Source organism: Chiloscyllium punctatum, chromosome 37 (assembly GCF_047496795.1).
Source record: "Chiloscyllium punctatum isolate Juve2018m chromosome 37, sChiPun1.3, whole genome shotgun sequence".
NCBI classification, from domain to species: Eukaryota; Metazoa; Chordata; class Chondrichthyes; order Orectolobiformes; family Hemiscylliidae; genus Chiloscyllium; species Chiloscyllium punctatum.
The window spans coordinates 58,931,046-58,958,959 of NC_092775.1; the positions used below are offsets into that span (position 1 = coordinate 58,931,046).

A 27,914-nucleotide genomic window follows, 5' to 3' on the forward strand; every position below is an offset into this window, starting at 1 on the left:
ACAATATATTTGATTCCAAAAAAGTATCCAAAAATATTTATTTAATCATACTGGAGATAAAATTACCAAAATAAAAATTGATTAATGCTGAAGCTCCTTTGTTTTTGGGAAATTGCTGGAAGCTCCTTTGTTTTTGGGAAATTATTGATATTACTTAGTAAAGTGCAAATGCTTTTACAGGGAACTACTTCTCAATCAAACCATTTGAATGTAATCCTATTATTTTGTTCTTTAATTAAAAAATTGTCATACAATATTTAAATTATTATTATTCACATGAATATTCTGCCTGAAATTATCTAAACTGGATTTTTTGATAAAGGCAATTTTGATGTTTCAATATTTCAAGTGTTGCCCTCTTGTTTGAAGAATAGTTATCCAGTGTGATTAAGTCATTTTTGATACCCAAATTCCAGCATTGCAGTCAGAGTCCAACAAGGATGTTGGACATTTAAATTTTTTTCTTTCATTTGCAAATGGGTAGTTAGTGTGTCAGGTCATACTAACAATGTGCTAGATGACAGTTTGGTAAATAATATTTGAAGGTGTTTTTAGAATCTCAAATACTGCTGCTAATTGCAACATTAAAAGTTCAAAACACTATTTTGGCAAGGACCTTAATCAGCTTTCCGTAACTTATTCAATGAAGATTAAAAGTGAAGTTAGTGATAATAACAACTTTTATTAGTGCCTTTAATGTAGTAAAATACCCCGAGGCACTTCACAGAAGCATTACAAAAGCAAGACTGACACTGATTTGGACATTGACACTAATCCACATAAGGAGATATTAGGTCAGATGACCAAACATTTCATCAAAGAGGTAAGTTTTAAGGAGTGTCTCAAAGCAGAGAAGTGAGAATAGTGTTAGATTGTGAGAGTTATAAAGAGGGTTTTCAGAGCTTTGAACTGAGACAGTTGATTGCGTGGTTACAAATGTTGAAGTTTTTGAAATTTGGCATTTGCAGGAAATCAGAATTAGAGAAGCTCAGATATAGAATCGCTAAGTCATTCAGCACAGAAACAGACCCTTTGTCCAATTTGTCCACTCCAACCATACCTAGTCCCCTTTGCCAGCATTTGCCGCATATTCTTCTAAACCCTTCCTATTCCTATATCCACCCAGATACCTTTTTAAAATATTGTACCCATCTCCACCACTTCTTTTGGCAGCTGGTTCCATACATTCACCACCCCTTAAGTCCTTTTTAAATCTTTCCCTTCTCACTTTAAACCTATGTCCTCGACTTTTGGACTACCCCAATCCTAGGAAAAAGACCTTGGTTATTAACTCTATCCATGCCCTTCGTGATTTTGAACCTCTAGAATGTCACCCTTCAGCCTCCATTAATCCAGGGAAAAAGCCCCCAGCCTAATCTGCCTCTCCCTATAACTCAAACCCTCCACGCCAGCAATATCCTTGTAAATCTTTTCTGCACCCTCTCAAATTTAACAACATCCTCCTTTATAGAAAGGCAGCCAGAATTGTGCACAGTACTCAAAGTAGTCTCACCAATGTTTGATACAGCTGCAACATGACGTCCAACTCCTATACTCAATACTCTGACCAATGAATGCAAGCATACCAAACGCCGCCTCAGTTTGCAGAGAAAGGGAGAGCAAGACCATGGAGGGATTTAAAAACCAAAATGAGTGTTCTAAAATCAAGATGTTGCTTGAATGGGAACCAGTGAGCACAGGAATGATTTGAGAATGGCATTAAGACACTGACTATAGTGTTTTAGTTGACCTCAAGTTTAAGGAAGGTAGGAAGTGAGAAAGTAGCCAGGAGTACAGTGGGATAGCTTGTATGTAAGAAAGGCATGAATGAGAGTCTCATCAGAAAATGTGCTCTTGCCTTGGAGAAGGGTCAAGTTGGTAGCAAGGAAACAAGGTTTGTAGCAGGGACAAAAATAATGGCTTCAATCTTCCAAGTATTTAATTGAAGGTAATTTCAGTTTGGATCAGTAATTGGCTTGCTGAAAGAAAACAGAGGGTTGTAGTTGATGGAACATATTCATCTTGGTGTCCGGTTACGAGCGGCATACCATAAGGGTCGGTGTTGGGCCCACCGCTATTCGTCATTTTTATAACTGACCTGGATGAGGGCTTAGAAGGGTGGGTTAGTAAATTTGCGATCGACACTAAGGTCGGTGGAGTTGTGGATAGTGACGAAGGACATAGTAGGTTGCAGAGAGACATAGGTAGGTTGCAGAGCTGGGCTGAGAGGTGGCAAATGGAATTTAATGTGGACAAGTGTGAGGTGATATACTTTGGACGGAGTAGTCAGAATGCAAAGTACTGGGCTAATGGTAAGATTCTTGGGAATGCAGATGAGCAGAGAGATCTGTGTCCATGTACACAGATCCCTGAAAGTTGCCACCCAGATTGACAGGGTTGTTAAGAATGCATACAGTGTCTTGGCCTTTATTAATAGAGGGATTGAGTTCCGGAACCAGGAGGTTATGCTGCAGCTGTACAAAGCTTTGGTATGGCCACACTTGGAGTATTGTGTACAGGTCTGGTCACCGCATTATTAGGAGGATGTGGAAGCTTTGGAAAGGGTGCAGAGGAGATTTACTAGGATGTTGCCTGGTGTGGAAGGAATGTCTTACGAGGAAAGGCTGAGGGCCTTGAGGCTATTCTTGTTAGAGAGAAGAAGGTTGAAAGGTGACTTGATGGAAACATACAAGATAATCAGAGGGTTAGATAGGGTGGACAGGGGGAGCCTTTTTCCAAGTATGGGGACAGCAAACACGAGGGGACACAACTTTAAAGTGAGGGGAGATAGGTATAAGACAGATGTCAGAGGTAGTTTCTTTACTCAGAGAGTAGTAAGGGTATGGAATGCTTTGCCTGCAATGGTAGTAGTTTAAGTGCATTTAACTTGTCATTGGATAGGCAAATGGACATACATGGAATAGCGTAGGTGGGATGGGCTTCAGATTAGTATGACAGGGCGGCGCAACATCGAGGGCCGAAGGCCCTGTACTGCAATGTAATGTTCTATGTCTATGTTCTGCTCATTACGTTTTGGCTATCAGTTAGGGCATCTGATAATTTAGCAATGGTAGAGATGGTGAGGTAGAACTGGACAGTGACAACTTCACGAATGAAAAATAATGCTGTCCCATTGCAAAATGTCACCAAGGGTCAGCATGTAGATGAGAAATAGGAGATGTTCCAAAGATTGTTCCTTGAGGACCACCAGAGTTAAAGGTTTGGGATCAGAAAAAAAAACATTGCAAGTGATTCTCTGCTACAATCAAACAGACAAGAATGGCACCAGTGATGACCGTTTACCCAAACTGGACAAAATTGAGACACATTTGAAGGTGGATGGTGGTCAAGCATACCTAAGGCTGCAGACAATTCAAGAAGAATGAGAAGAGACAAGTTATGGTCACAAAAATGTAATTTGTGATTTTGAGAGTGGTTTCAGTGTTTTGTGGAGGGTAGAGATCTGACTGGCAGATATTTTCACATCTGAAGTTTTCAATGGATTAATGAGAGAAAGCAGTTCGCTGAGCCATACACAGGTAGCATCATGCTGGACTGGGACATCTTGCAGTTGGCCCGCGCCATTCAGCTTCATTTAGACAACATGTACCTTAACCTGATGGAAGTGCTAAAACTGCTTGAGGATAACAACATCTCAACATTGGTGAATAATATAAATTGTCAGTTGAAAGAGAACCAACAGAATAACTGGTAGAAGTTAGTAGTATCAGGTAAAACATAGAAATAAAGAGAGAGGAAGAAGATTGGATCTAGATGGAAGAGACAATATTAAGCTTAAATTTTAAATGAAAATTTCTAAAAATAATTTGCATAAGAATGAGACAATTTAAATTGTACCTCTTCTGGGGAGATTGTCATGTAAAGCTGATAAATTATCACATTTTAAAAATTATATTGTGCTATTAATTACTGGTGGTAACTTATTGCATTAAATATAAGGGGAAAGTCATAATGGGTAAAGTCATCAAAGCATAGAAATATTATAATCAAAATCTAACAGTTTCTTCAAAATAATTGAAGCTAATGCCGAAATGCTGTTAATACAAGGCAAACAATAGAGTTGTGTAAATTGACTAGCTAATTCTGGAGATTTATAACTCAGACCCTCATCCTCTAAACCTGTTAGCCATTTATGCATTAATAATACGAAAATGCACAGTTTTTCTAAGAATATTTATTTTCAGATTTCATAATTTATATTGACTTTGCTGATCTTGGTCAGAAATGTATTATTTGATATTCTCTGCTAGAACTAGATGGTTAAAATAAATCAGAATTCCTATTCTAATCTGTATTCGGTTTTTTTCTTTTAAAACAGGAAACTGAGCTCAGTCAAACCTTACTTTGTTTTCTAAATTAGCATATTAAGAGATGCAGGTGGGACTTGAACCTAGGCCTCCTTGCTCAGAGATAGGGACACTGTGCCATTACACTCACCGAATATTCAGTTTTTGGTGAGAGGAGAATTGGACTCAGCTGTGGCATTCCTCAGCCTTCATCAATCTGATTAAGATATATATTATGTAGGTTTTTAAAAGTTGGCTGATCTTATTTTCCCTTGGTTTTGTGCTTTGTGCCCAGTTTATTTTTATTGAATGTCAGTTTGCGATTTTTTTATGTATAAATAACAAAACATGCTCTGCACAATTTTCTTTTTACATTGATGCAAATTAATTGAATGAAGCTGGTTTTCAAGCAGTGTGGAAGTACTTTTGTAGTGACAAACTTTCGGCATACTAATCTTCAAAATAGCATCAGCCACAAAAGTATAGATCAGGCTGGGGCTGTTTTCTCTGGAGTGTCAAGGCTGAGGAGTGACCTGAGACATTTATAAAGTCATGAGGGGCATGGATAGGGTAAATAGACAAGCTATTTTCCCCTGAGTTGGGGGAGTCCAGAAGTAGCGAGCATTGATTTAGGATGGGGCGGGGGAAAAAAAAAGAGACCTAAGGGGCAACTTTTTCATGCAGAGGGTGGTGCATGTATGGAATGAACAGCCAGAGGAAGTGGTGGAAACTGGCACAATTGCAACATTTAAAAGGCATCTGGCTGTGTGTATGAATGGGAAGGGTTTAAAGGGATATGGGCCAGATGAGGTTAGGATATTTGATCGGCGTGGAAGAGTTGGACTGAAGTGTCTGCTTTTGTGCTGTATATCTCTGTGACTCAAAAGATGAAAATTTGACTAAATATATTAGCAATTACAGACAAGTATGCCGTAGCTTACAGGTATGCTTGAGTGGTATCATGGCAAACCTTAATCTGGACAGGAGTTAAAGGATCCCTGGACTAGAAATAAGACATTGTTCAGTGAAAACGCAGATTGGAGTGGAAGAATATTAAAAGCGTTGTCCCTGAAGCACAACATTGTAGTATTTATTGGATTTTGGGTTTCCTTAATTACATATAGTGCTTGCGTTGGTCTCCTTGTCTGAATGTTTAAAGAGGGCGCCTCGGCATACAGCGTAGTGACGCTATGTTATCATGTGAGAGTGAAGGTACCCATAGTACAGTTTGCTGTTTGCCCCACCCGTTTCACTGTGTGTGTGTCTCTGTCTCTCTCTCTCTCTGATTCTTTCCGCTTCTCTACAGATGCAGCAGTAGGCAGGATTGCTCCGTTTCATAAGATAAATATATGTAGAAATATTCAACAACTACTTTGCAAAGAAAGCTTGACATACCTGGCGACGAGAAGAGTCGCAGCTTTTTTTTAAAAAAAGATATATGCAGAAGACTTGGGCTTGTGTTTACCACAAACCAGACTGCCAGCCAAAGGGGCAGGATTTACACCCGGGGAGAAAGAGCAAGAAAACCATCGCTGGGCAAATAAAAGCAGAAGCTGCACACCCTGGAAAACCAACCCAAAAAGGAAATCTGGTTTACCCCGAGTGGTGGGGGGAACTAACCTTATTCTGTGGGGAGGGAACAGAGGAAGAGGAAAAAAGGAACCTGAATCCACCCGGGGGAAGAAAAAAAAATTAGAGAAAACGTGCAAGAGGACATTTACAGCGGGGCAAGGAGAGGAGCACATCAACAGAAGGAAGAGGGAGAGAGGAATTAAAACACAGCGAGAAGAGCCGGCGCCGCCTCCATTTCTCACCTTCGCAATATCGATTCTGCTTTAAATTCCCGGGTAGAGGAGCAAAGACCAAAAGGGGGAAAAAAAACCCACATAAACAATCCCGAGCCATTAAAAAGGGAAGGAAGGAGCTGCTGAAAGGATATATAAATAAATATATATTGCCTCCCCGAACTGAAAGAGTCTCCGGGGCCGGGCCTGCCGAGCCTAGCCCATCCCATCCCGGCCGTGCCCTGCCCAGGGAGGAGGAGGAGGGACTCAGTCAGAGCCGGCTCCCCGGTACATGCCCATCCCTCGGCGACAGAAGAAGCCCCGCTCTCCCGCGGCTGAGCCCAGCCTGTAGCCTCCAACTCGTCCACCGGCCTCCCTGGAGCAGGAGGGGGAGGGAGGGAGGGAGGGAGGGAGGGAGGGAGGGAAAGAGGAGGGTCGACAGCGACGGAAACCGAGCGGGCCTTGGATCCGACTGGATTTCGGGAGAGGCCGAGCAGGATTATCCATTTATAATTTTCACCCCGTCTGGGCTCCTCCATCTTTTTATTATTTGGGCGGTGACTACAGGGGGTCAGGGTGGGGGTCTTTTTTTTTCACCCCGCCCCCCCCCTCCACCACAGAGAGAGAGAGAAAAAAAAGAGTTGCACCAGGGTTTCGGGGCCACCCTCGCGGCCTGACAAGGAGCCGGGGGCCCGGCGCTGTCGACTCCGGTGGGTCTGGGGCCTAGTGGCTGACGGGAGAGGGAGGCCCGGCCTTCGCTCTCTCTCCTCCCTCCCTCAAACACAAACACACACACTCTCCTCCTCCTCCTTCACTCCCCCCACCCCCCCGCCTTGCCTCTCCCCGTCCCCCGGTTACCTCGGTGTGTGTTGCCCCGGCGCTGAAGGGGTGGCTGTGCGGGCGGGGGGCCCGGCGGTTGCTGCTGGCCGCTCGTCTCTCGGATGACCATGGGGTGCTTGGGGAACAGCAAGACCGAGGATCAGAGGAACGAGGAGAAGGCGCAGCGCGAGGCCAACAAGAAAATCGAGAAGCAGCTGCAGAAGGACAAGCAGATCTACCGGGCGACACACCGGCTCCTGCTGCTGGGTATGTGCCGGGCTCACGGGGGGGTGGGGGGGACAGAGACTGCACCCCCCGGGCCTGGGGAGGAGAGCCCCCTCCCCCTCTCCCGGGATGGTGGGGGATGAGTTAGAAATCCCTCCTGGTGGGTGGGGTTGGGGGAGATGATCCCCCCCCCCCCGGACCTAGAGATTGAGGTGGGGGTTGGGAACCTCCTCATCCCCGGGGTGTGGGTGAAAAGAAACCGATTACCCCTGCCACCCCATTCCCCCCCCCTTTCCTCTCCAAGGGGCAGTATGCCGAGCCGGTAGCCGGCTGCAGAACCATCTAGAAGCCGCAGCACTGACAGGCCATTTGGGGGTGGGGTGGGGTGGGGGGGAGAGAGAGAGAATGGCTTCTGAGTTTGGGGCAGAGGAGGGCCTGATGTGGGTGTGAATTAAATGATTTATTTGTTGGGTATTGTATTTGTAAACCCCCCCCTCCCTCAAACCACATTTTCTTTCGCTTTTCAACAATAAAACCAATCTTTTTAATTCAAACACCTCGAGTAGAGACGGTGGGGATATCTTTTTTTCCCCCCAAATAAACGTTGTAGGTTCCTGGGCTTGAGCTTCTGTGTATGTGTATATAAAAATAATACAACATGGAGGGTTTCTGCTGTCGTCGTTGGAAGGGACTTTTTTTTTGTTATTGCCCGTGTGGGTCCTTCAAATTCTGGATGTTTCTTTCCTGAAGCAGTAAATGTGTCGCGTTATTTGTTTTTGAGATGTGTGTTGCTTTTTTGAATGGAGGGTTTGAGGAGGTGGAAGGCCTGTTGCTAACTGAATAAACATGGAGGCCGGTTGTTGCTGGAAATGGGTTTTAATATAAAATGGGTCCAAGTGAGATAATACATATTTAGTTGCTCGAAGAAGGTTGTAAATGTCAGGCTTGCTGACACTTTTTTGAGTATTTTTGAAGCCTGTTTTTGTTACTTAAAATTGTGTAAACTGTAGGGGAGGGTGAGAGAACATCAGATTTTCTTAACTGCTGCTAAAATGATAGGTGGGTCGTGAAGTTGTTTTTTGAAGGGAAAGGGGAGAGGACCCTGTAATTAGAAATTAATCTTATATGTAAGAAACACCGAGAAAGTGGACAAACTGAGAAGTGTTTTTATTAATTTATTGTTTTGAGAATTTTGGAGAAAGAAAGAACACAGGTCCTTTTACTATGGGTCTAAACATGAGCGTGTGTTTTTGAGTTGAGAACTACTTTATTCAAAAATCGCATTTCGTTATTGCAGGAGCTGGTGAATCCGGTAAAAGCACTATCGTCAAGCAGATGCGAATTTTACACGTCAATGGATTTCATGCCGAGTAAGTGGCTATATTGTTTTTAAGGTTTCCTGTGAAGCCAGCGTAGTTTCCTTATTCCTTGCGGCTGAGCTGGGTTTGCCTTATTGTTTCTTTTCATTTTTCTGTTGGTTTTGGTTTCTCTGCTGCAGTCCGCCTCCTGCCATGGCCCCCTGTTTCTCCAATATGGCTGCCTGTGTTAAACATATTTAAACTCACTAATCTTAGACATAAATATACTTTATTTTGCACGCCTTTTTTTGTGATTATCTGTTCTGCTTTTAAGCTTACCTTCTTTATGAGATTGAATTCATTTCTCATAACTAGAATTGGAAGCAGGTAATTTGCACGACAAAGTACTTTTTTCACTTAGAGGCTCACTACTCATTGGATAGTGAATAGCATAGTGTTTCATGTGTGTGCATTTCATATAAATGTTACATATTTGCGTTTGAGCTGCATGCACTGAAAATGTATTTGCTCGCAATATTAAATGCATTCAAAGTTAAATTCTTGGTGAAGACAGTGGTCAGCTGGACCACAAGTGGAAATTTCAGTGTCAAATGCCCAACATCTATGCACAATCTCTTGTTTCCTTCTGAGATTTTGAAGATTGGATTTGCAAGCTTTATTTTTTAATGACTGTCTCTTTGGCCAAGCAATGTATCATTTGTGCTGGTGTCTTTTTATTTCATTCGTGTTAAATTTTGCTTTGTAACAATTTGGTGAAGCAGCTTGGGATGTTAGTATGTTAAAGGTGCTATTTAAATACAAGTTTGTTTAGTTTGAAGGTATGCACTAATTTTAATCAACTGCTTATACTGCAAATTGGCATCTTCCAATTTAGTTGTTATTATGATACATTTCCACCATTCTGCTCATTTTTGGTTTGTTAATAGAAACCACATCACTGAAAAATCTGGTGTGCTTTTGAATTTTACTGGCCAGCACCTTAAGTGAGAATCCTTTGGAAGCCTAGGTTTCTCTAAGGAGCCATGACAAGTGCATTAACTAACTAACATTTTCCTCAAAAGCAAACAGGTTAACTAGTGAGAAATGTGCTTTCATCTGTAACTTATTTGTGGTGTTGCTTTTTATACTGTATTTAGACTGCAACTATTGGTCTCAGATTAGTAGTTATCTGGCTAGAATTTAAACTTTACGCTCAGCGGAGAGTTATGTGCAGGTTATGATATTCCCGGTGATTTAATTTTAGATGTTTTACACAGCACAAATTCCCATTGTACTTAATTAAATTTGAGACCATATTAGGATAATGCTTTGCACAGTTAAACCAGTGTTTGACATACTCTTTTTTTTGCTGTGAAGTAATGTGAGACTCCCAATTCCAGAACTATACTGCACCTAAAGTATGGACGTGAAATGTAAACTCTTGCCACTTTTGCTGGAGATTAAAAAATGGTTGTTAGATTTCAGTCATTGAATCCTTGCAGGAAGTAGGTTATTCAGCCTGTCGAGTCTATATTGATTCGCTTGAAGATCTTCTCACCCACACCCACCCCACTGTTCTATCCCTGTAACCCTGCATTTCCCATGGCTAGGCCACTAAGCCTGCATGTCCCTAGACGCTATGGACAATCTAGCATAGTCATCCACCTAACCTGCACTACTTTGGATTGTGGGTGGAAGCCAGAGCAGAAATGGGAGGATGTGCACACTCCACACAGATAGTCACCCGAGGCTGGAATTGAACCTGGGTCCCTGGCGCTAAGGCAGCAGTGCTGACCGTTGAGCCACCATGCTGTCCATGTTCTTTGACATTGGAGAAAAAAATTGCAAAAAGCCAAAACTGTATTTGAGTGGGTAAATTCTTTTAACTGCTAATAACTGCTACTGTAATATTTGAATATTTTATTCAATATTTCTCTTCAATAGTGAGAAAAAGCGGAAAATTCAAGACATTAAAAATAATATTAAAGAAGCTATAGAGGTAAGCACTACTTTCATCTTTATCAAGCTTGCTGATGCATAATTAAGTATTATTCTGGTTATTTGTTTTTCGTAGTTCTGACTTAAAACTTCACAATACATAGAACCATCATGATGTAATGCTCTCCACTATTACAACTGATCAAATAAGAATTGGTTGGAGTGACTCACATTGTGCCTCCTCCACTTCTGTCAGTAATATCTATTGTAGTTTTGCTCACTTGTTGAGTATTGGCTATTGGATTGGAGAGCAAGTAATCTCAATTTTGTGACTCTTGCATCAGTCACATCATTGAAGTTAATATCGTGCTCTGTTTCACAACCTTTGGAGCTCATGCTATAGAATTGACTCAGTTAATCTGATCTCTGGCATGTCCCAGGTTTTATCACCAGTGTAAGCTAAGTTAATATTGGTTTGAGTTGACAGAAGTTGGTATGATACTTGAATTCCATGTCCCTGAGCTAAGGAATCACTATAGTTGAGGCACAAATTGTTTTCTGCTTGTGATTCCTATTCATGTTGAAAAAGGTGATTAACATAAACAGGATCACCCAAACTCTTATTTGAATTCTGTTGCATAGCTAGCTGCCCATGCCAGTGAAAAATTACCCCGTGTCATTTCTTGAATAATAAACAGCATCATTGTTCTATAGTTAACTCAGGCACATTAGAGGGATTTAAACAATCCTTGGATAAGCACTTGGATGATGATGGGATAGTGTAGGGGGATGGGCTTAGATTAGTTCACAGGTCAGTGCAACATTAAGGGCCGAAGGGCTTGTTCTGTGCTGTATTGTTTGATGTACTGTTCTATGCTCTATCACTGAGGCTAGAAAATGGATCAGAATGTAATGTTCAGTGCGTAAGCCAGATGAGTTGGGGATTGGAGAAGAAGGGAACGGTGATCTAAATGATTGACTCTGAATTGATGTTTTCATTTGATTGTAGACAATAGTGGGCGCAATGAATACGTTGGTACCACCAGTCCCATTAGCCAATCCAGAGAATCAGTTTCGATTGGAGTACATTCTAAACTTAGCGAATCAGAAAAACTTTGAATTTACACAGGTAAGTGACTTATGAAGTCTCCAGGAAACTGCATAAATATTAGAACTTAATTTGTATTTTAACTGAGCTGCAAATACTTTTGAGTTTTAGGTTTCAGTGAAGTAACATTGAATCTCAGTTTGTTTTATGGATGGAGCCTTTTAGGTTTGGGTGTGGCTGATCCTCATGATATTCTGACCTTGCAAATATGTCTTGTTGAAAGACAGCATTTTTCTATTGATCGGTTGGAGTTTTGGAATTAGGAGGAAATTGTTTCATGCTAAATTGAGAATGATTGATTGTTAATGGCATTTTAGAATGCTTTAATGAGGTTTCTTGACCAATATAGTTCACTGTAACATCATAGATTTTGCAAACTCCTTGAACCTTCATATATGCTTTCTGAATGCCGTTAAAATAGTGAAAACTTAGTGTTATGGGTATTTGTTTAATACCCACACTAGTGTGAATTTTTGCAATTGCATCAGGACCCATCAAACCTATTCAGGAGTCAATTGGAGGTGAAATAAACTGGAGCCCTCTTCTCCAAAGTGAGGATCTGTTTGTCTGGATTCACTCATCCTAAGCAGAGGATGCAGTGTGAAATGAATTTTCTGTAATGCATCTGACACTTCTTGCATTAAGGATGATTTATTCATTTTTTTGTATTATCTCGGCTATTATGTTTGCTGGTCTCCAGCCTAACATTATTTTCATAAATGAAAGCAAATCTTAGCAGGACTTATACACTTAATGGTAAGGTCCTAGGCAGTGTTGCTGAACAAAGAGACCTTGGAGTGCAGGTTCATAGCTCCTTAAAAGTGGAGTCGCAGATAGATAGGATTGTGACGAAGGCGTTTGGTATGCTTTCCTTTATTGGTCAGAGTACTGAGTACAGGAGTTGGGAGGTCATGTTGCGGCTGTACAGGACATTGGTAAGGCCACTGTTGGAATATTGCGTGCAATTCTGGTCTCCTTCCTATCGGAAAGATGTTGTGAAACTTGAAAGGATTCAGAAAAGATTTACAAGGATATTGCCAGGGTTGGAGGATTTGAGCTATAGGGAGAGGCTGAACAGGCTGGGGCTGTTTTCCCTGGAGCGTCGGAGGCTGAGGAGTGACCTTATAGAGGTTTACAAAATTGAGGGGCATGGATAGGATAAATAGACAAAGTCTTTTCCCTGGGGTCGGGGAGTCCAGAACTAGGTTTAGGGTGAGAGGGGAAAGGTATAAAAGAGACCTAAAGGGCAACGTTTTCTCGCAGAGGGTGGTATGTGTATGGAATGAGCTGCCAGAGGATATAGTGGAGGCTGGTACAATTGCAACATTTAAAAGGCATCTGGATGGGTATATGAATAGGAAGGGTTTGGAAGGATATGGGTCGGGTGCTGGCAGGTGGGACTAGATTGGGTTGGGATATCTGGTCAGCATGGATAGGTTTCCATGCTGTACATCTCCTTTTGGCCCATTGAGCTGCCTTTACCATTCATGGCTGATCTGATTGTTCCCCCATGACTCCACTTACTGCAAAAACTCCATAAACTTTGGCTCCTTTGATTGTAAATCTGAGTGTCTCCATTTTGAATATATCCGATGATGCAGCCCCTGTTGCTGTCAGGATGTGAAATCCATAGACAAGCCATTTCCACAAGAAGAAATTCCTCCTAATGACATTCGAACAGGAGACCTGCTATTTTCAAATTGTCCCTCGTAGTTCTTGCTTTCTTCATGTTAGGAAACATTGTCTCACTATCTAATTTGACAAAGCTCCTTTGAATCTTATATTTCAACAACATCACCTTGCATACATCTCTTTCAATAACCTCTTAAATCCAATCTGCTTTTATCATAAGATAACCTAGGGATCAGCTTAGCAAACCTTCTTTGAACTGAAAGTATATCCCTGCTTCAATAAGGGCATCAAAGTGGCACACAGCACTGAAGATGTTGTTTTACCAGTGCACTGTACAGGTGTACAGTAGGACTTTCCTACTTTTATGCTTCATCCCCTTTACACCACAAGTCAAATTCCATGTGTTCCTCATTGCTTGTACCCCATCGTAATTTTGTGATTTATATTTGAAGACACTTGGGTTCCCTATGTATTGTTGCATTGTACAGCCTTGCTCCATTTAAATAATCTACTTGTCTGTTCTTCTTGCTCAAGACAACTTCACACCACTGTATCTACAAATTTTTGGCCCGCTCATTTAACCTGCACTGAGAATTTTTTTGCAGAATTTTTGTATATTCCTTGCAACTTGTTTTCTTGTACTATCTGCAAATTTTGGCTGCACTATAGTCTGTTCCTTTATCCAAGTCATTAATATAGATTGTAAATATTTGAAGCTCCAGCACTGATCTTTGTGGCATTTCAGTAGTTGGTTTGCCAAACTGAGAATGACCCATTTATTCTGCCTTTGGTTCCCTTTATGCCATTCTTCTATCTATGCTTGTATATCACTCGGAAGATTAGCTCTTTGAGTAATCTTTTATATGGCACCTTGTGAATTGGAAGTTGTTTAATTACAGGATTTCTGGAGTTAATTTCCAGAGCTCTTCTGGTGAAGTCAGAACTTTATGTATCCATTTTTGAGTGACTTGAGGTAACAATTTTTTAATTGTTCTGGGGTAGCAATGAGTGGCTTTTATCAAATCTAATTTTTTGGCAAAAATTTACACTCCTCCATCCTCCAGTGATTTGCAGAATATTTGTACATGCAAAATCACACATATTTCTTTCTGAAAAGCCAATGAGAATGGGATGCTTTGCAGTATAGACCATTTTGTTGCTATTGTTGTAAAACTGCAACCATTTTTCAGCTTGTAAAGTTTTAACAGTGCTTTTTCAAAAGTACATGGATTAAATTGTGCACGAGAATTTGTCAGCCTGCCTCATTTCTGTCTGGATTTAATTTTTTACTCTGATAACGGATTCCTCAGTGACTGGCATTGAACGATTGGTATGATTTTTAGGTTGTAAAACGGGTGATGAATTTTCATATGTGCATGCTGCCTTGTGGTTATTTAGCAATGTGGAAAACAGCTGTTAAATGTTCTAAAAATGTATGTTTTGAGTTGAGATACCAAATGATTTGAACTTATCATTTTGGAATGGAGAGCAAATGGCTTTGTATGTTTTATTGTATGGAGCATTGTGCAGAGCATTAACTATGCTGGGGTATACATGTGATATTTTTAATGTGTTTGCTCTTAATTTGGTGTCATTATGAAGTTGTGCAAAATTGAGTAAGACCTTTATACAGTGACACATTCTATACCAAACATTTTGCTCATAACTTGTGCATGCATGTAGTTTTCTGGCCAGCAATACATTTTTGAATTCTATGCAATCTCCACTGGTAGGGACACAAGTTATTCTGTTTGTTGTTCTCTGGATAAGGGCTCATAGGTGCTGAAAAAATTAAGTATTTTCAACCAATTAAGGATTTTAAATAAAATACATTTCGGCAATTTTATCCTGTTTGGGTGCATCTCATAGTACCCATAATTTAGCACATCTTAATGCTTCAAGAAAAATTAGAAATGATAAATTAACTGTGTGGTAATATCTTCGAATTGACGTGTTCAAAAATGTTACTATGTATTCCTGAAACAGGTGGTACTTGAACCCGTACCACCTCAAGAATGTGAATTGAGGCTTGCCTATTTTGATTTGAGACAGAAATTAGCACAATCTTCAAGTGGAGAATGGCGGTACCCAATTTTTTTTTAGGCAAAAAAAAGTCAGATGAGGTTGGAATTAAACCAAAATAGTTCAGTAAAAATAAAAGTAAGATTTCAGTATCTTGACTGATAGGCTGGAACGTATATCACATGTCCCAATCTCATGGCCACTAGGGTATGGACAAAACCATGGCGACAAAGCAGCTGCATAGAGGGTCATTTATGTCTTGGACCAGTGACAAAATGACTGCTTGTTGCAACTTTGTATAATGTAATAAAAGTTTAGGACAAATGAGAAGTAACCAACATGCATGTTTCACTCATCAGTTTTAATCTTTTACAATCATTTGAATTTGTCCAAATTCTAATTTCCTTGTTATGGTAAGAGTTTTTGAATATCATTGAAAGGTGTGGTAGTGTTTGATTACACCTGATACCTAAAGCGGAAAATGTTCGATTTTATTTTTAACATTAACATCTTCATTTGAGATCTCTTTCCCTTTCTTCTGCTGACCAGAAATAAATGTAAATTATTACAGTTTTGGAGACCAGAAGTGTAGTATTGCAAATTCATGTATTTTCCTTTAAGTGCTCATAAATCACCTACTGGAACCTCTATTGTTCCTATGTAACTGCAGCCAAACCAAGTCTTGCAATGCAAATCACTCCTATTGAAAATACAACTTATTTCAAAGTTCCATTCTACTTTAAAGTATTTCTTTGTATTTTATTATAATCAGGTTCAAATGTTTCTTGGATCCTTGAATATTATAATTTGTTCAGTACTCCTTTTTTCTTGCCCACGAATTATGTAGCAACTCATAAAATTCTGTTAGTATTGTTTTATCTTCAGATTTTGTTCCAAATAGTGAAGGAGTTCAGACATTATTGCATTAGTGAGGATATTTTGGAAGTGGATTCTATTCCCTATATAATTTTAACCTGGATTACTTGTTTTTGTACTATAATGTTGTGGCAAGAATTAGTGTAACTTCGCATTTGTTGCTGGGTAATATCCAATCTTGGATTTAACAGCATTTTCAGAACTGCCCAATTCAAGGCCTTATTGTTAATGTGTTAAATGAAGAGTGGGCTGACTTGATTCCAAATGTATTTAAATTTTAAAACTTTGTTCATGCACACATGCATTTTGTAAATGCTTTGTAAACTGCAGAAATTGTTGGGTGGCTAGCAGGTTGTGGCAACTTTAATAGATCAGATAAAAGATTGGGCATTTTGTTGTTGCACATTCAAATGAGTAAATGTTAAATTTAATGATTGACAACAGAAATTTTTGAGGATTGAATAGCAGGCACACGAAGTGGTTTGTGCAAGTAGCTCACAAAAAGTGGTTCATTTTTGAGTTGAAATGCAATTTCAGCAAGGCTTGGACATGTTAATGGGGGCATATTTAAGGTTGTAATTTACTTAATCATTTTTAAAAATATGGAAATATTGACAAGATGGTATTTAACTTACAATTTTGCAAAATAAATGCCATCTTATTTCCCCTCTATTTAGATAAACCTGCTGCAGAACATTTAGGTAGTGTCTGTGTAGATTTTAATGCAATGACTATGTCACTGGAATTGGTCAGCTAACATAAGTTATGTGCTGGAATTGCACTTCTGTCACAAGTAGTTCATGAACTCGGGCAGAAGTATTATGCAGTTTAGTTGACAGTTATATGTTGCAAAGTTTATAAAATGTTACTGTGCACAATGTAACTCAATTCAAATGGTCACCAGGTTGAATCCACCAAAGTTGCATAGTACTAGTTACTGAATATTATTTTTAGTTTAGTTGATGCAAACACTTTAATTGCTAGTTTAAATTTATATTTGTCTTATTTGCCTGCAAGGCAAACTTTGCAGAATCAAAAGGAGAAAATCCAGTTTGGTTTAAAACTCCTAGTTCATTTTACTGTGTATTCCTTATTACTCCTATGATCAGCATGTTATGCCTTTTTGATTCCATTTGTTTCAAATTCAAAATATTTCTTGCTATGGAAACAATCCATGAAAAGAAATTGATCAAAGCATTTGCCTAAATATTTGGAAAGGTGAGACTGGTTTTTGTTTGGAGGAAGAAGGATACACAAATATTAGGATCTTCATTTCAGCATTGTATTGTTGGGTCCTGATATTAGTAAAAGATGCTCAGACTTTTTTTAGCACTCACCCATAAACACATTAAATGGTTGTACTTATTCCTGTTAGTATCATTTATTATGTGACACAGTCTGTAATCCCTGTGAAATCTGGTGAGGAAATCACTCAACCAGATTTCCCATCCAGTTCTTGAAGTTAAATTATGGAAAGCTGTTGAAACTGCTATAGAATAGTTGCTTGGATACTAACAATAAATTTAATGAGAGCTGTTACATATTGAAAATTCTCTGCCAGTTGACTTAATACCTTTATCAACCATATTGGTGAGTTTTGTAAGTTCTAATTCATGTTATTTTATAGTTTTACACATTGCATTATCTATGTATTATAGAGCTAAGAGGTGTGAGGAGTCTTGAGTTAGTGAGTACTCCTGAGTATTTTGTTAGCAAGGCTTTATGTTGAATTCTCAAGTTGATTGAAATTTTAATTAGAATGCAAGAATTTTAGAGATTTGAGTTTGCCAGTCTCTTGGGAAGGATATTTTAAAGCTAAATCTATTTGTTGGAAGTTGAAACTAAGCAAGCAATGAAAATGTTTGTAGTTTGTACTGCTCCTGAAGACAGTAGAGAAACTTAGGAATAGTGGCAATGTGGAATAATAGCAAGAGGATATTAATGGACGCAAAAATAAAAACAAAATGCCTCATCTTAAATGGTGGTAGTATCTGCTGATAAGACCAGATTGAATGTTTGCAATCAGTTTCAACCAGAAGAGTTGAGTGAGTGATTCATCTCTGGCCTGTTTGGCATTGTGACGACAAGATCCTCAATCTTCAACTAATTTCTTTCATTCCGCGTGTCAGCAAGAAATAGCTGAAACAACAAAGACCATTTATCCTGATGAGAATCCATCTGTGACACTGAAAATTTGTGTTTCAGCACTGGCTATGTCCTTTATCAACCTATTCCAGTTTAATTAAAAACACTGGCAATCTTGGTTGTTGGGTTATGTCTTGTCTGCAGAATAACAGTACCAATCCAATCTAGTTAGTCACTGCCTCATCAGGAAATGAATGAAATATGTAATTGGTGGTGTTATCAAATTGCACGCACTTAATAATACCTTGTTCCCTGTTCACTTGCTTCTAGAACTAGTAACAGCCTTGGTCCAAATGTGATCAAAAAAACTGAACATGAAATGAATTGGTGGACTGCTTTTGCCTTCAAGGCAGCATTTGACTGAGTATGGCATCAAGGTGCCCTAGGAAAATTTAAAGTCAGTGGAAATAGTGAGATGAAAACACACACTCAAACTAGAGGGGGGCTGTTGTTGGTGTTTGTTTGAGGTGAGTTATCACCTGGGACATCACATACGTAGTGTCCTAGACGACAACATTTGCTTCATCAACAGCTTTCTTTCCATTGTAAGGTCAGAAGTGGGAATGTTTATTGCTGGTTGTGCAATGTTCAGCACCGTACATGATTTATCAGATGCTGTACATTGACTTGGACTGCTTCATTAAGACTTGGACAGCATTTAGACTTTGGCTAATTACCAAGTACCATTGACATGATGCAAGTGCCATATAATGACCATCTCCAACAAGAGAATGTAACTATCACCTGATGATGAACAACAGCTTTGTCTTCACTGAATTCCCAACCATAAGCATCCTGGCAGTTTGAATTGACCAGAAACTGAAATGGATGAGCCAAACATCAAAGCATATTTATAATGTTATGTCATACCTCTGGACCAGGTGGGCGTGAGCCTGGAGGCCCAGGTTCAAAGACAGAGACACCACATCCGTGTCACAAGCACTTTTTAAAAAAAATACTTTTTCTTTAATCAACCTGCGTGAACATGTTTGGACACACCTCTAAAGCAGTTGGGACTTGAACTTTTGGCTCAAAGCTAAAGATACTACTACTGTGCCTCAAGAACCCAACAGCAGGATAGGTAATTTCTAATCGACCAGATTAGAGATGACTTTTACATGCCTCTCGAGCTGGTGGGATTTGAACCCAGCTAACTCAAAGATAGGAACATTAACCACTGCATCACAACAGCCCCTCCGACAGCAGGGTAATGGATTTGACCCAATGCTTTTCAGCTGCTTTATTATTTACTTTCCCTCTGGCAGAAGTGGAGATGCTTACTGACACAATGTTCAGTAACATCAGTAATTCCCTAGATATTGAGGCAACCAGTGTCCATTTGCAGTAAGATTTCGACAGCATCCAGACTGAGGTGAAGTGGCAAGTAATATTCGAGCCATGCAAGTCTCAGGCAATTACCAGTGCAAACGTAGAATCTGACCATGACACCTTAACATTCAATGGCTTCACCATCATTAAATCCCCCCCCCCCCCACTGTCATTATCCTGGGGGTTACCATTGATTAGACATACAGTAGCTACAAGGACACATTGGGGCTGGAAATTCTATGGTGACTAACTTGCCTCCTGTCTACCCAATGCCTGTTCACAGTCTACAAGCTATTTGTTGAGGGAATACTCCCCCTTTGCTTGGGTGAGTGCAGCTCCAGTAGCATTCAAGAAGCTCAAAAAGTGTGGGGAGCATAGTGACAATGTTACTGCACTAATAATTCAAAACCCCATGTCAATGTTTTGGGGATGTCGGTTCAAATCCCACCTTGGCAGATGGTGACATTTGAATTAAAATCTGGAATAAAGAGCTGGTCTAAAGGTGACCATGTAACTGCTGTTAATTGTTGTTTAAGAAGCCATTTAGTTCACTACCATCCTGTTCATGTCTTGGTCTGGTCTACCTTTGACTTCGGACTCTCAGCAATGCAGTTGACTCTGAACTGCCCTCTGGGTGGTAAGGATGGACAATACGCATTGGCACAACCAGTGATCTCTGTCTCTTGTGAACAAATAGTAAAAATCATGCAGGATACAGCAGTCCAATTGATAGGCACCTCATCCATAATCTTTAAGGCTTACTCCCTTTGCCGCCAATGTGTAGTAGTGACTGTGTGTATTGTCTACAAGATGCCCTGCAGTGATTTACTTAGTGGGGGCAATAGTGTTGACGAAAGAGACTAACAAGGACAAGTGCCGAATAGGCGTGAGATCATTGCCTACAAGTTCCCTTATAAACTGCACATAATCCCAATTTACTGTTCCTTCCTGCATTTGCTAGGTGAAAATCCTGGAATTCCCTTCCAAACAGCACAGTGGGTGTACCCATCTGTGATGGTTCCAGAAGATGGCTCACTACCACCATCCTAGCATTGAAAAATGCTGATCAAGCCAGAAACACCAATTTGCATGAATGAATATTAAATTGAGGTGAAAACCTGGGGGCAATTTTCCACCAACACATGCAATTTCCTGACTTGGAACGATAGTGCCAATGAGGGAACTGCAATGCATCATCATTCTGGCGCTCCCTTCCAACAGGTACCATGATGTACCTACACTAGTTAGAAGGTAATGGTGATGAACTGCTTTCTAAGGATCATTTTAAGGATGGTCTTCAAATACTGGCTCCACAATGCTTTACAAATCATGAAAGGATAAACAAAAAGTTCACCTAGGAAATCTGAGGTTAGTATTTCCCCTCCTGACTTCCTATTGTTCATAATCTGCAAGGTCCAAGTCATGCTTGACTTTCCCGGTTAAGTGTAGCTCCAACTGCAATTGTAGCTTTATAGGACAAAAGATTATATTATCGGCACTATATTGACCGCCTTACTAGTTTGCTTCCTCTGTGAACGGTATATAGGACACAGTGCTGCCACTCTCTACAAGATGCACAGCAACAACTTGCCCAGGCTCCCACCATAGCACCTTCCAGAATCTGAATTCTCCTACGAAAAGGACAAGGGCAATGAATGCATGGGAGCAGCACCACCACAAATCCTCATTGTCTTGTGCGCTTGTTGACTTGGAAATATCTCGTAATTGCTGTACCAAAACATGGAATGATTTTTAAAAGCAGGTTTTGGGTATATCTGAAGGAGAGTTGTGCTGAGCTCAGCTTTAAACAAAAAAAGCCAAATAACTGTGAATGCTGGAAATCAAACAAAAACTGCTGGGAAATCTCAGCATTTCTGGCAGCATCTGTGGAGAGACAGAGTTAATGTTAACTCTCCTTTTTCTCCACAGATGCCAGACCTATTGAGTTTTCCTGGCTATTTCTGTTGCAGCTTAGCATTTAACTCTGTTTCTCTCTTCACAATTGCGGTCAGGGCTGAGTTTCTCCAGCATTCTGTGTTTGTTTCAGATTTCCAGTCTCTGCAGTATTTTATCGTGATGGTGTGTGTATCTATGCCATTCAAACTGCAACAATTCATGTGGTTCACCTTCTCAAGAACTATTGGGGTTAGCTGGCCTTGTCAGTGATATATCCACAAATGAATAAAAAAGTAACTTCAACAAATTAAGACTTAATGTTGTTTGAAAAACTATGTAGCCAAATATCAGTGCATTTTTCAAGAATGTCAAGGTTTCTTTTTAACAGTGTAAATACTCAGTTTCATGACACTCAAAGTAGAAATGGAACGTATTAATGGATATAGTTAGTGAATGTTGGAATATTCATTCTTCTGTTGCCACAAATATGCAATGTAACTTTGTATGGCAAACATTTAACTATAATATACCCACTCCTCAAAACAAAGATTAAAATGTCAGATTGACTTGAAAAGTTTTTTGCGTTCCTGCATAGTAATCCATTTGTTCAAATTGTTGTGCTGCAAGTTGTTTTTATTATTAATCACTTTTGCATGGGAAAAGCAGAGGGAAATAAAAGGTGTGGGCTACCAGATCTGGTTTTTTTTGTGCCATCTTCTATCATCTGGACCTTTTTTTCAGGATGTTTAGTTTTAGCATGTTGTTTGATTTAAACATTGAGAACATTCAGTGTGCTTTCAAAGTTTTGCAGTGTTCAGTGGCCACCTGTTAATTGTGAACATCATCATTAGATGCAAAGAATACACGTGTTCTTGTCATGACCTATGTCATGGAAGTATGGTAAGAAATTGCATTTCCAGGATGTCTCTTACATCTCAACTGCAATGAGGATGAACAACAGGGTTCTGAGGCAGATAGCAAGGAGAAAGCAAAACGGCATTTCTGACATCAGGCCTGGTGGTGGTTGGAGAGGGCAGATGCTCCTGCTCAACCTTTGTACCACTCCAGCTGGGACTCTAACTTTCACCAGTTCTCCTGATGTCCGTTGTTAATGTTGCTTTGAAGGAGTCGTCACCCATACCAAAAGCTGTGACCCAATCAGTCCATTCTGTACTGTTTCTTCCCATAGGCTGTCCTGTTTGTGCATGTGTAAGGGCCATATTTGATTGTGTAACCACTCCATTGTTCAAGAGGCAGCAGTTTCACATGTAGTGAAATTATTCTGGCTTTGACAAAACCTGCCAAAATTGAACAGTAGATTTTATTCTGAAGAAATATTGTATACTGTATGATTCTTGGTTTCTTAACTGTTTAGAGCGATCTTTTTTTTTGGAAAAGTGTTGCAAATGGAGTCTAACAGTAGTAACACGCTACAGTACAACAGTTGGTAGCATATTTATTGTTAATGTTTTTGCTACAGCTGATCATATTAGTTGGAGTTTTCTGTGTAAGGTTTACTCATTTTGAGATCAGTTTTGCAATGAACTAAATCAAACGTTGCAAAGCTGGGAAAGGTGTATTTTGTAAATTTGAAAGCATTGTTGAGAATGAAAGGGTTAATGAAACAATTTCTATGAAACAGAAAGCCAGAGGATACTGAAATTAAGATCCATTGCCTCCAAATTCTTTAGTTACCAATTCCTTTCAAATTCATTGAAAGTATCAGTTAGAGTAGCTTGCCACATCTGTCATCTTTTATTTTGAATCCTTGATTTGCTGTGCAATGAAGTTATGCTTGGAGTGAAAGCTGAACAAGCACTGAAGGGAATGCTTTGTTCTATCCCGCCCACCAACCTGCCATCCCATTTTTTTTGATAGCTAAAATAGTAGCAATTATTCTTGATTAATTGATACTAAACTGCCATGAGAATTTCAATGTCTTTGCAGCATGGATAGAGGCCCTTTGGCCCATCATGTCAGTCATCAAGAATGCATTATTCTAATCCTATTTTCCAGTATTTGGCATGCAGCCTTGTTTGTTGTAGCATTTCAAGTGCTTTTCTAATATTTTGTAAATGTCTTCGAGGTTCCTCCCTCCACTACCATTTTTAGGCAGTGCATTCCATTTCCCCGCAACCTTCTGGGTGAAATGATTTCTTCCTCATTCTGTCTAAACCACCTCCTCACCTTAATTTCTCCGGTATAGGAGTCAGTATAAGGGGGCAATTTTTTTTGTATGTACCCTGTCTATGCCTCTCAAACTTTGTACACCTCAAATGGATTAACCTCAACCTCTCTGCCGTAAAGAAAACAATCCCAGCCTGTCTTGTCTCCCTTTTATAGTTGAATTACTGCAGTTCAGACAGCATCCTGGTGAATCCGTTTTGAACCCTGTCTAATGCACACACATTCTTCTCTGTATTGACCAAAACTGCAAGCAGTACTCTAGTTGTTGTATAACTAACATTTCATACAACTCCATCATTACACCCTTGCTCTTGTGTTCACTACCTTGACTAATAAATTTCATGTTGCCTTAACCACCTTGTCTACTTGTCCTGCCGTTCAGAATCTTTGCACATGCATACCATGTCCTTCTGATCTTTTGATTGGTAGAACAGTACAGTGTGTATACTCTTGCCTTGTAAATCCTCCCAAATGCATTACCTGACACTTCTACTTCTGCCATTTAGTTGGATTCTCATCGTCACTGATGGCATTAATTTGCACTGCACAGATTTTTCTAAGTCAGTCTATTCAGACGTGTCACAAGACCTACAAGGCAAGTGAAACAAGCCTGGGCATTCTGACCCAGAGGTAGGGACACTACTTGGTATATTCTTTCTAGGCGAGCGCAAATGGTGTTACCTTTTAGTAAAGAGCTGAGTAATAATGGGCTTTGTTTCTGTGAAGATATAAATCTTCTCAATAGGGTATTGTAGCTCACCGGTAGAGTTTTTACTTTATGGGCAGAGGGTCTGATTTCATATTCCACCTGCAGTAGTTTTTGCTTTTTAAAAAAAAGTCCTTTTAGAAATATTTTGAAATGCCCAAATAAGCCTTTATATTTGATAGTAAAGCTCCACGACACTTTTTAAACCAATTTCTTTGTGGCTGTTGAACCAACTGAATGTTTAACACCTCTGTTTGGAGGTTTCCACATCATAATTGTGGAGATTACAACTTGTGTATAGCACCTTCATGGAGTGGCTGTCTGTCAGATCTTTGCCTCTCTGGTTTATCTGATTTGTTACACAATTCCAATTATGATGATTTTGGTTTGTCCTTGCATTATTCCACATATGAAGATTCACTTGTAAATCAATCTACCAGATACTGAAAAGCATTAAGTTTATAGTATTGTGCTTGGATGTGTTGCAGTGCGTAACCGACTTTATTTACTGTTGAGCTTGTTAGCGATGACTACTTTTGTAGCTTGTCTCAAATGCTGGTGTTACATTATTTTTTATTGTTTTAAATGGTCATAATGATTTGAAAATAGGCAAAATTTTATAGTCAAGCCATTGGTAGTGAAAGGTCTATCTGTAACTGACCAATCAATTCGATTAAATAACACTTTGGATTTAACTCCATTTTGGTTTTGGGTTGAAAATAATTCTTTGGCAGTTGTCTTTTGGTTACGTTTTTCTCTACTGTTGGATAAATTTGAGCTAGGGCCAAGATTATTGACAACACACATTAATGACTTGGATGGTGGAAGTGAATGTATTGTCACCAATTTTGCTGGTGACAAAGTATTTGGGAATGCAACTGGTAAGAACGACTGACAGTCTTCAGAGGAATATATGCAGGTTAAATGACTGGACAAAAACTCTACAACTTGGTTACAACTGGGGAAAATAGAAGGATGTACACTTACACGGAAACAGTAGAAGAGCTGGATATTAAATAAGGAAAGCTGCAGTATGTGGATTTGGGATCACTGGGCATACATGTTCAGGTAATAGGTAAGGTATTCATTTCTAAAGGAGTAAGGTGGATAAGTGGGAAACTTATAGTAAAACTATACAAGGCACTAGTTAGACCACACCAGGAATATCATGAACAGTTTTGGAGTACTTCTCCTAAGGAGAGATACGCTAGCATCGGAGGCAGTCTGGAGAAAGTTCACTAGGTTGATCCCAGTTATTGCTGAAAAATGTGTTACTGGAAAAGCGCAGCAGGTCAGGCAGCATCCAAGGAGCAGGAGAATCAGGAATGAGGAAGGTGTGCCAAGCAGGCTAAGATAAACGGTAGGGAGGCGGGACTTGGGGGAGGGGCGTTGGGAATGCGATAGATTGAAGGTGGTTAAGGTGAGGGTGATAGGCTGGAGAGGGGGTGGGTGCGGAGAGGTCGGGAAGAAGATTGCAGGTCAAGAAGGCGGTGCTGAGTCCGAGGGAGGGGGGGAAATGAGGAAGCTGGAGAAATCTGCATTCATCCCTGGTGGTTGGAAGGTTCCGAAGCAGAAGATGAGGTCACCCACCCTCTGACGACCCCTTCTCCCGCCTCCAACACACCCCATCCACCTGGACACCCCATGTTGGCCTCTTACCCGCCCTCGATCTCTTCATAGCCAACTGCTGCCGCGACATTGACCGCCTCAACCTGTCCACCCCTCTCACCCACTCCAACTTCTCACCCTCGCAGCGTGCAGCCCTTCGCTCCATCCCAACCTCACTATCAAACCGGCAGACAAGGGAGGCGTGGTAGTAGTTTGGTGTACCAATCTTTACATTGCTGAGGCTAAACGCCAGCTTGCAGACACCTCCTCCTACTGCCCCCTTGACCATGACCCCACCTTCCACCACCAAACCATCGCCTCCCAGACCATCCATAACCTGATCACCTCAGGGGATCTCCCATCCACCACCTCCATCCTCATAGTCCCACAACCCCACACTGCCCGTTTCTACCTCCTGCCCAAAATCCACAAACCTGAATGCCCCGGCCGACCCATTATCTCAGCCTGCTCCTGCCCCACCGAACTCATCTCTGCATACCTCGACACCGGTCCTGTCCCCGTTAGTCCAAGAGCTCCCCACCGACGTTCGGGACACCACCCATGCCCTCCACCACCTCCATGATTTTCGCTTCCCCGACCCCAACGCCTTATCTTCACCATGGACATCCAGTCCCTATACACCTCCATCCCCCATCACAAAGTCCTCAAAGCCCTCCGCTTCTTCTTTTCCCACCGACCCAACCAGTACCCTTCCACTGACACCCTCCTTCGACTGAATGAACTGGTCCTCAGTCTGAACAACTTCTCCTTCCAATCCTCCCACTTCTTCCAAGCCAAAGAAGTAGCCATGGGCCCCAGCTATGCCTGCCTCTTCGTTGGATATGTGGAACAGTCCATCTTCCGCAGCTACACTGGCACCACCTCCCACCTTTTCCTCCGCTACATTGATGACTGTATTGGTGCTACCTCGTGTTCCCACGAGGAGGTTGAACAGTTCATCCACATTACTAACACCGTCCACCCCGACTTCAAATTACCTGGACCATCTCAGACGACTCCATCCCCTTCCTAGACCCCTCCATTTCTATCTCGGGTGACCGACTCAACACGGACATTTATTATAAACCGACTGACTCCCACAGCTACCTAGATTACACCTCCTCCCACCCTGCCCCCTGTAAAAATGCCATCCCATATTCCCAATTCCTTCACCTCCGCCGCATCTGCTCCCAGGAGGACCAATTCCAATCCCGAACAACCCAGATGGCCTCCTTCTTCAAAGACCGCAATTTCCCCTCAGACGTGGTTGACGATGCTCTCCACCGCATCTCCTCCCCTTCCCGCTCCTCTGCCCTTGAACCCGCCCGTCCAATCGCCACCGGGACCAAAACCCCACTGGTCCTCACCTACCACCCCACCAACCTCCTGGTACATCGTATCATCCTTCATCATTTCCGCCACCTCCAAACAGACCCCACCACTAAGGATATAATTTCCTCCCGTCCCCTATCAGCGTTGTGGAAAGACCACTCCCCCCGCGACTTCCTCGTCAGAACCCCCCCCCCCCCCCCAACCCCACCGCAAGAAATGCAAAACTTATGCCCACACCTCCCCCCTCGCTTCCCTCCAAGGCCCCAAGGGATCCTTCCATATCCGTCACAAATTCACCTGCATCTCCACACACATCATTTACTGCATCCGATGTGGCCTCCTCTTTATTGGGGAGACAGGCCGCCTACTTGCAGAACGTTTCAGAGAACACCTCTGGGTCACCCGCACCAACCAACCCAACTGCCCCATGTTCAAACACTTTAACTCCCCCTTCCACTCCGCCAAGGACATGCAGGTTCTTGGCCGCCTCCATCGCCAGACTTTGGCAACACGATGCCTGGAGGAAGAGCGCCTCATCTTTCGCCTAGGAACCCTCCAACCACAAGGGATGAACTCAGATTTCTCCAGCTTCCTCATTTTCCCCCCCCCCCCCCTCCCCCATCTCAGTCCCAACCCTCGGACTCAGCACTGCCGCCTTGACCTGCAATCATCTTCCCGACCTCTCCGCCTCCACCCCCTCTC

The 27,914-nt window shown here is 41.1% G+C and overlaps 1 protein-coding gene across 4 annotated transcripts in view; it reads left to right on the forward strand.

The window, feature by feature from the left end:
* The window catches only part of gnas (GNAS complex locus), a 317,108-nt gene that overhangs the window by 115,056 nt on the left and 174,138 nt on the right, over nucleotides 1-27,914 (forward strand). For 2 of the 4 annotated variants that reach the window (XM_072556893.1, XM_072556897.1), the window contains exons 2-4: nucleotides 8,433-8,505; nucleotides 10,378-10,432; nucleotides 11,381-11,500. In XM_072556893.1, coding sequence (XP_072412994.1) covers nucleotides 8,433-8,505; nucleotides 10,378-10,432; nucleotides 11,381-11,500 — 248 coding nt within the window. Of the gene's footprint in view, nucleotides 1-7,032; nucleotides 7,178-8,172; nucleotides 8,195-8,432; nucleotides 8,506-10,377; nucleotides 10,433-11,380; nucleotides 11,501-27,914 lie in introns of those variants that run through there. The other 2 variants (XM_072556894.1, XM_072556895.1) reach the window with 2 other exon arrangements.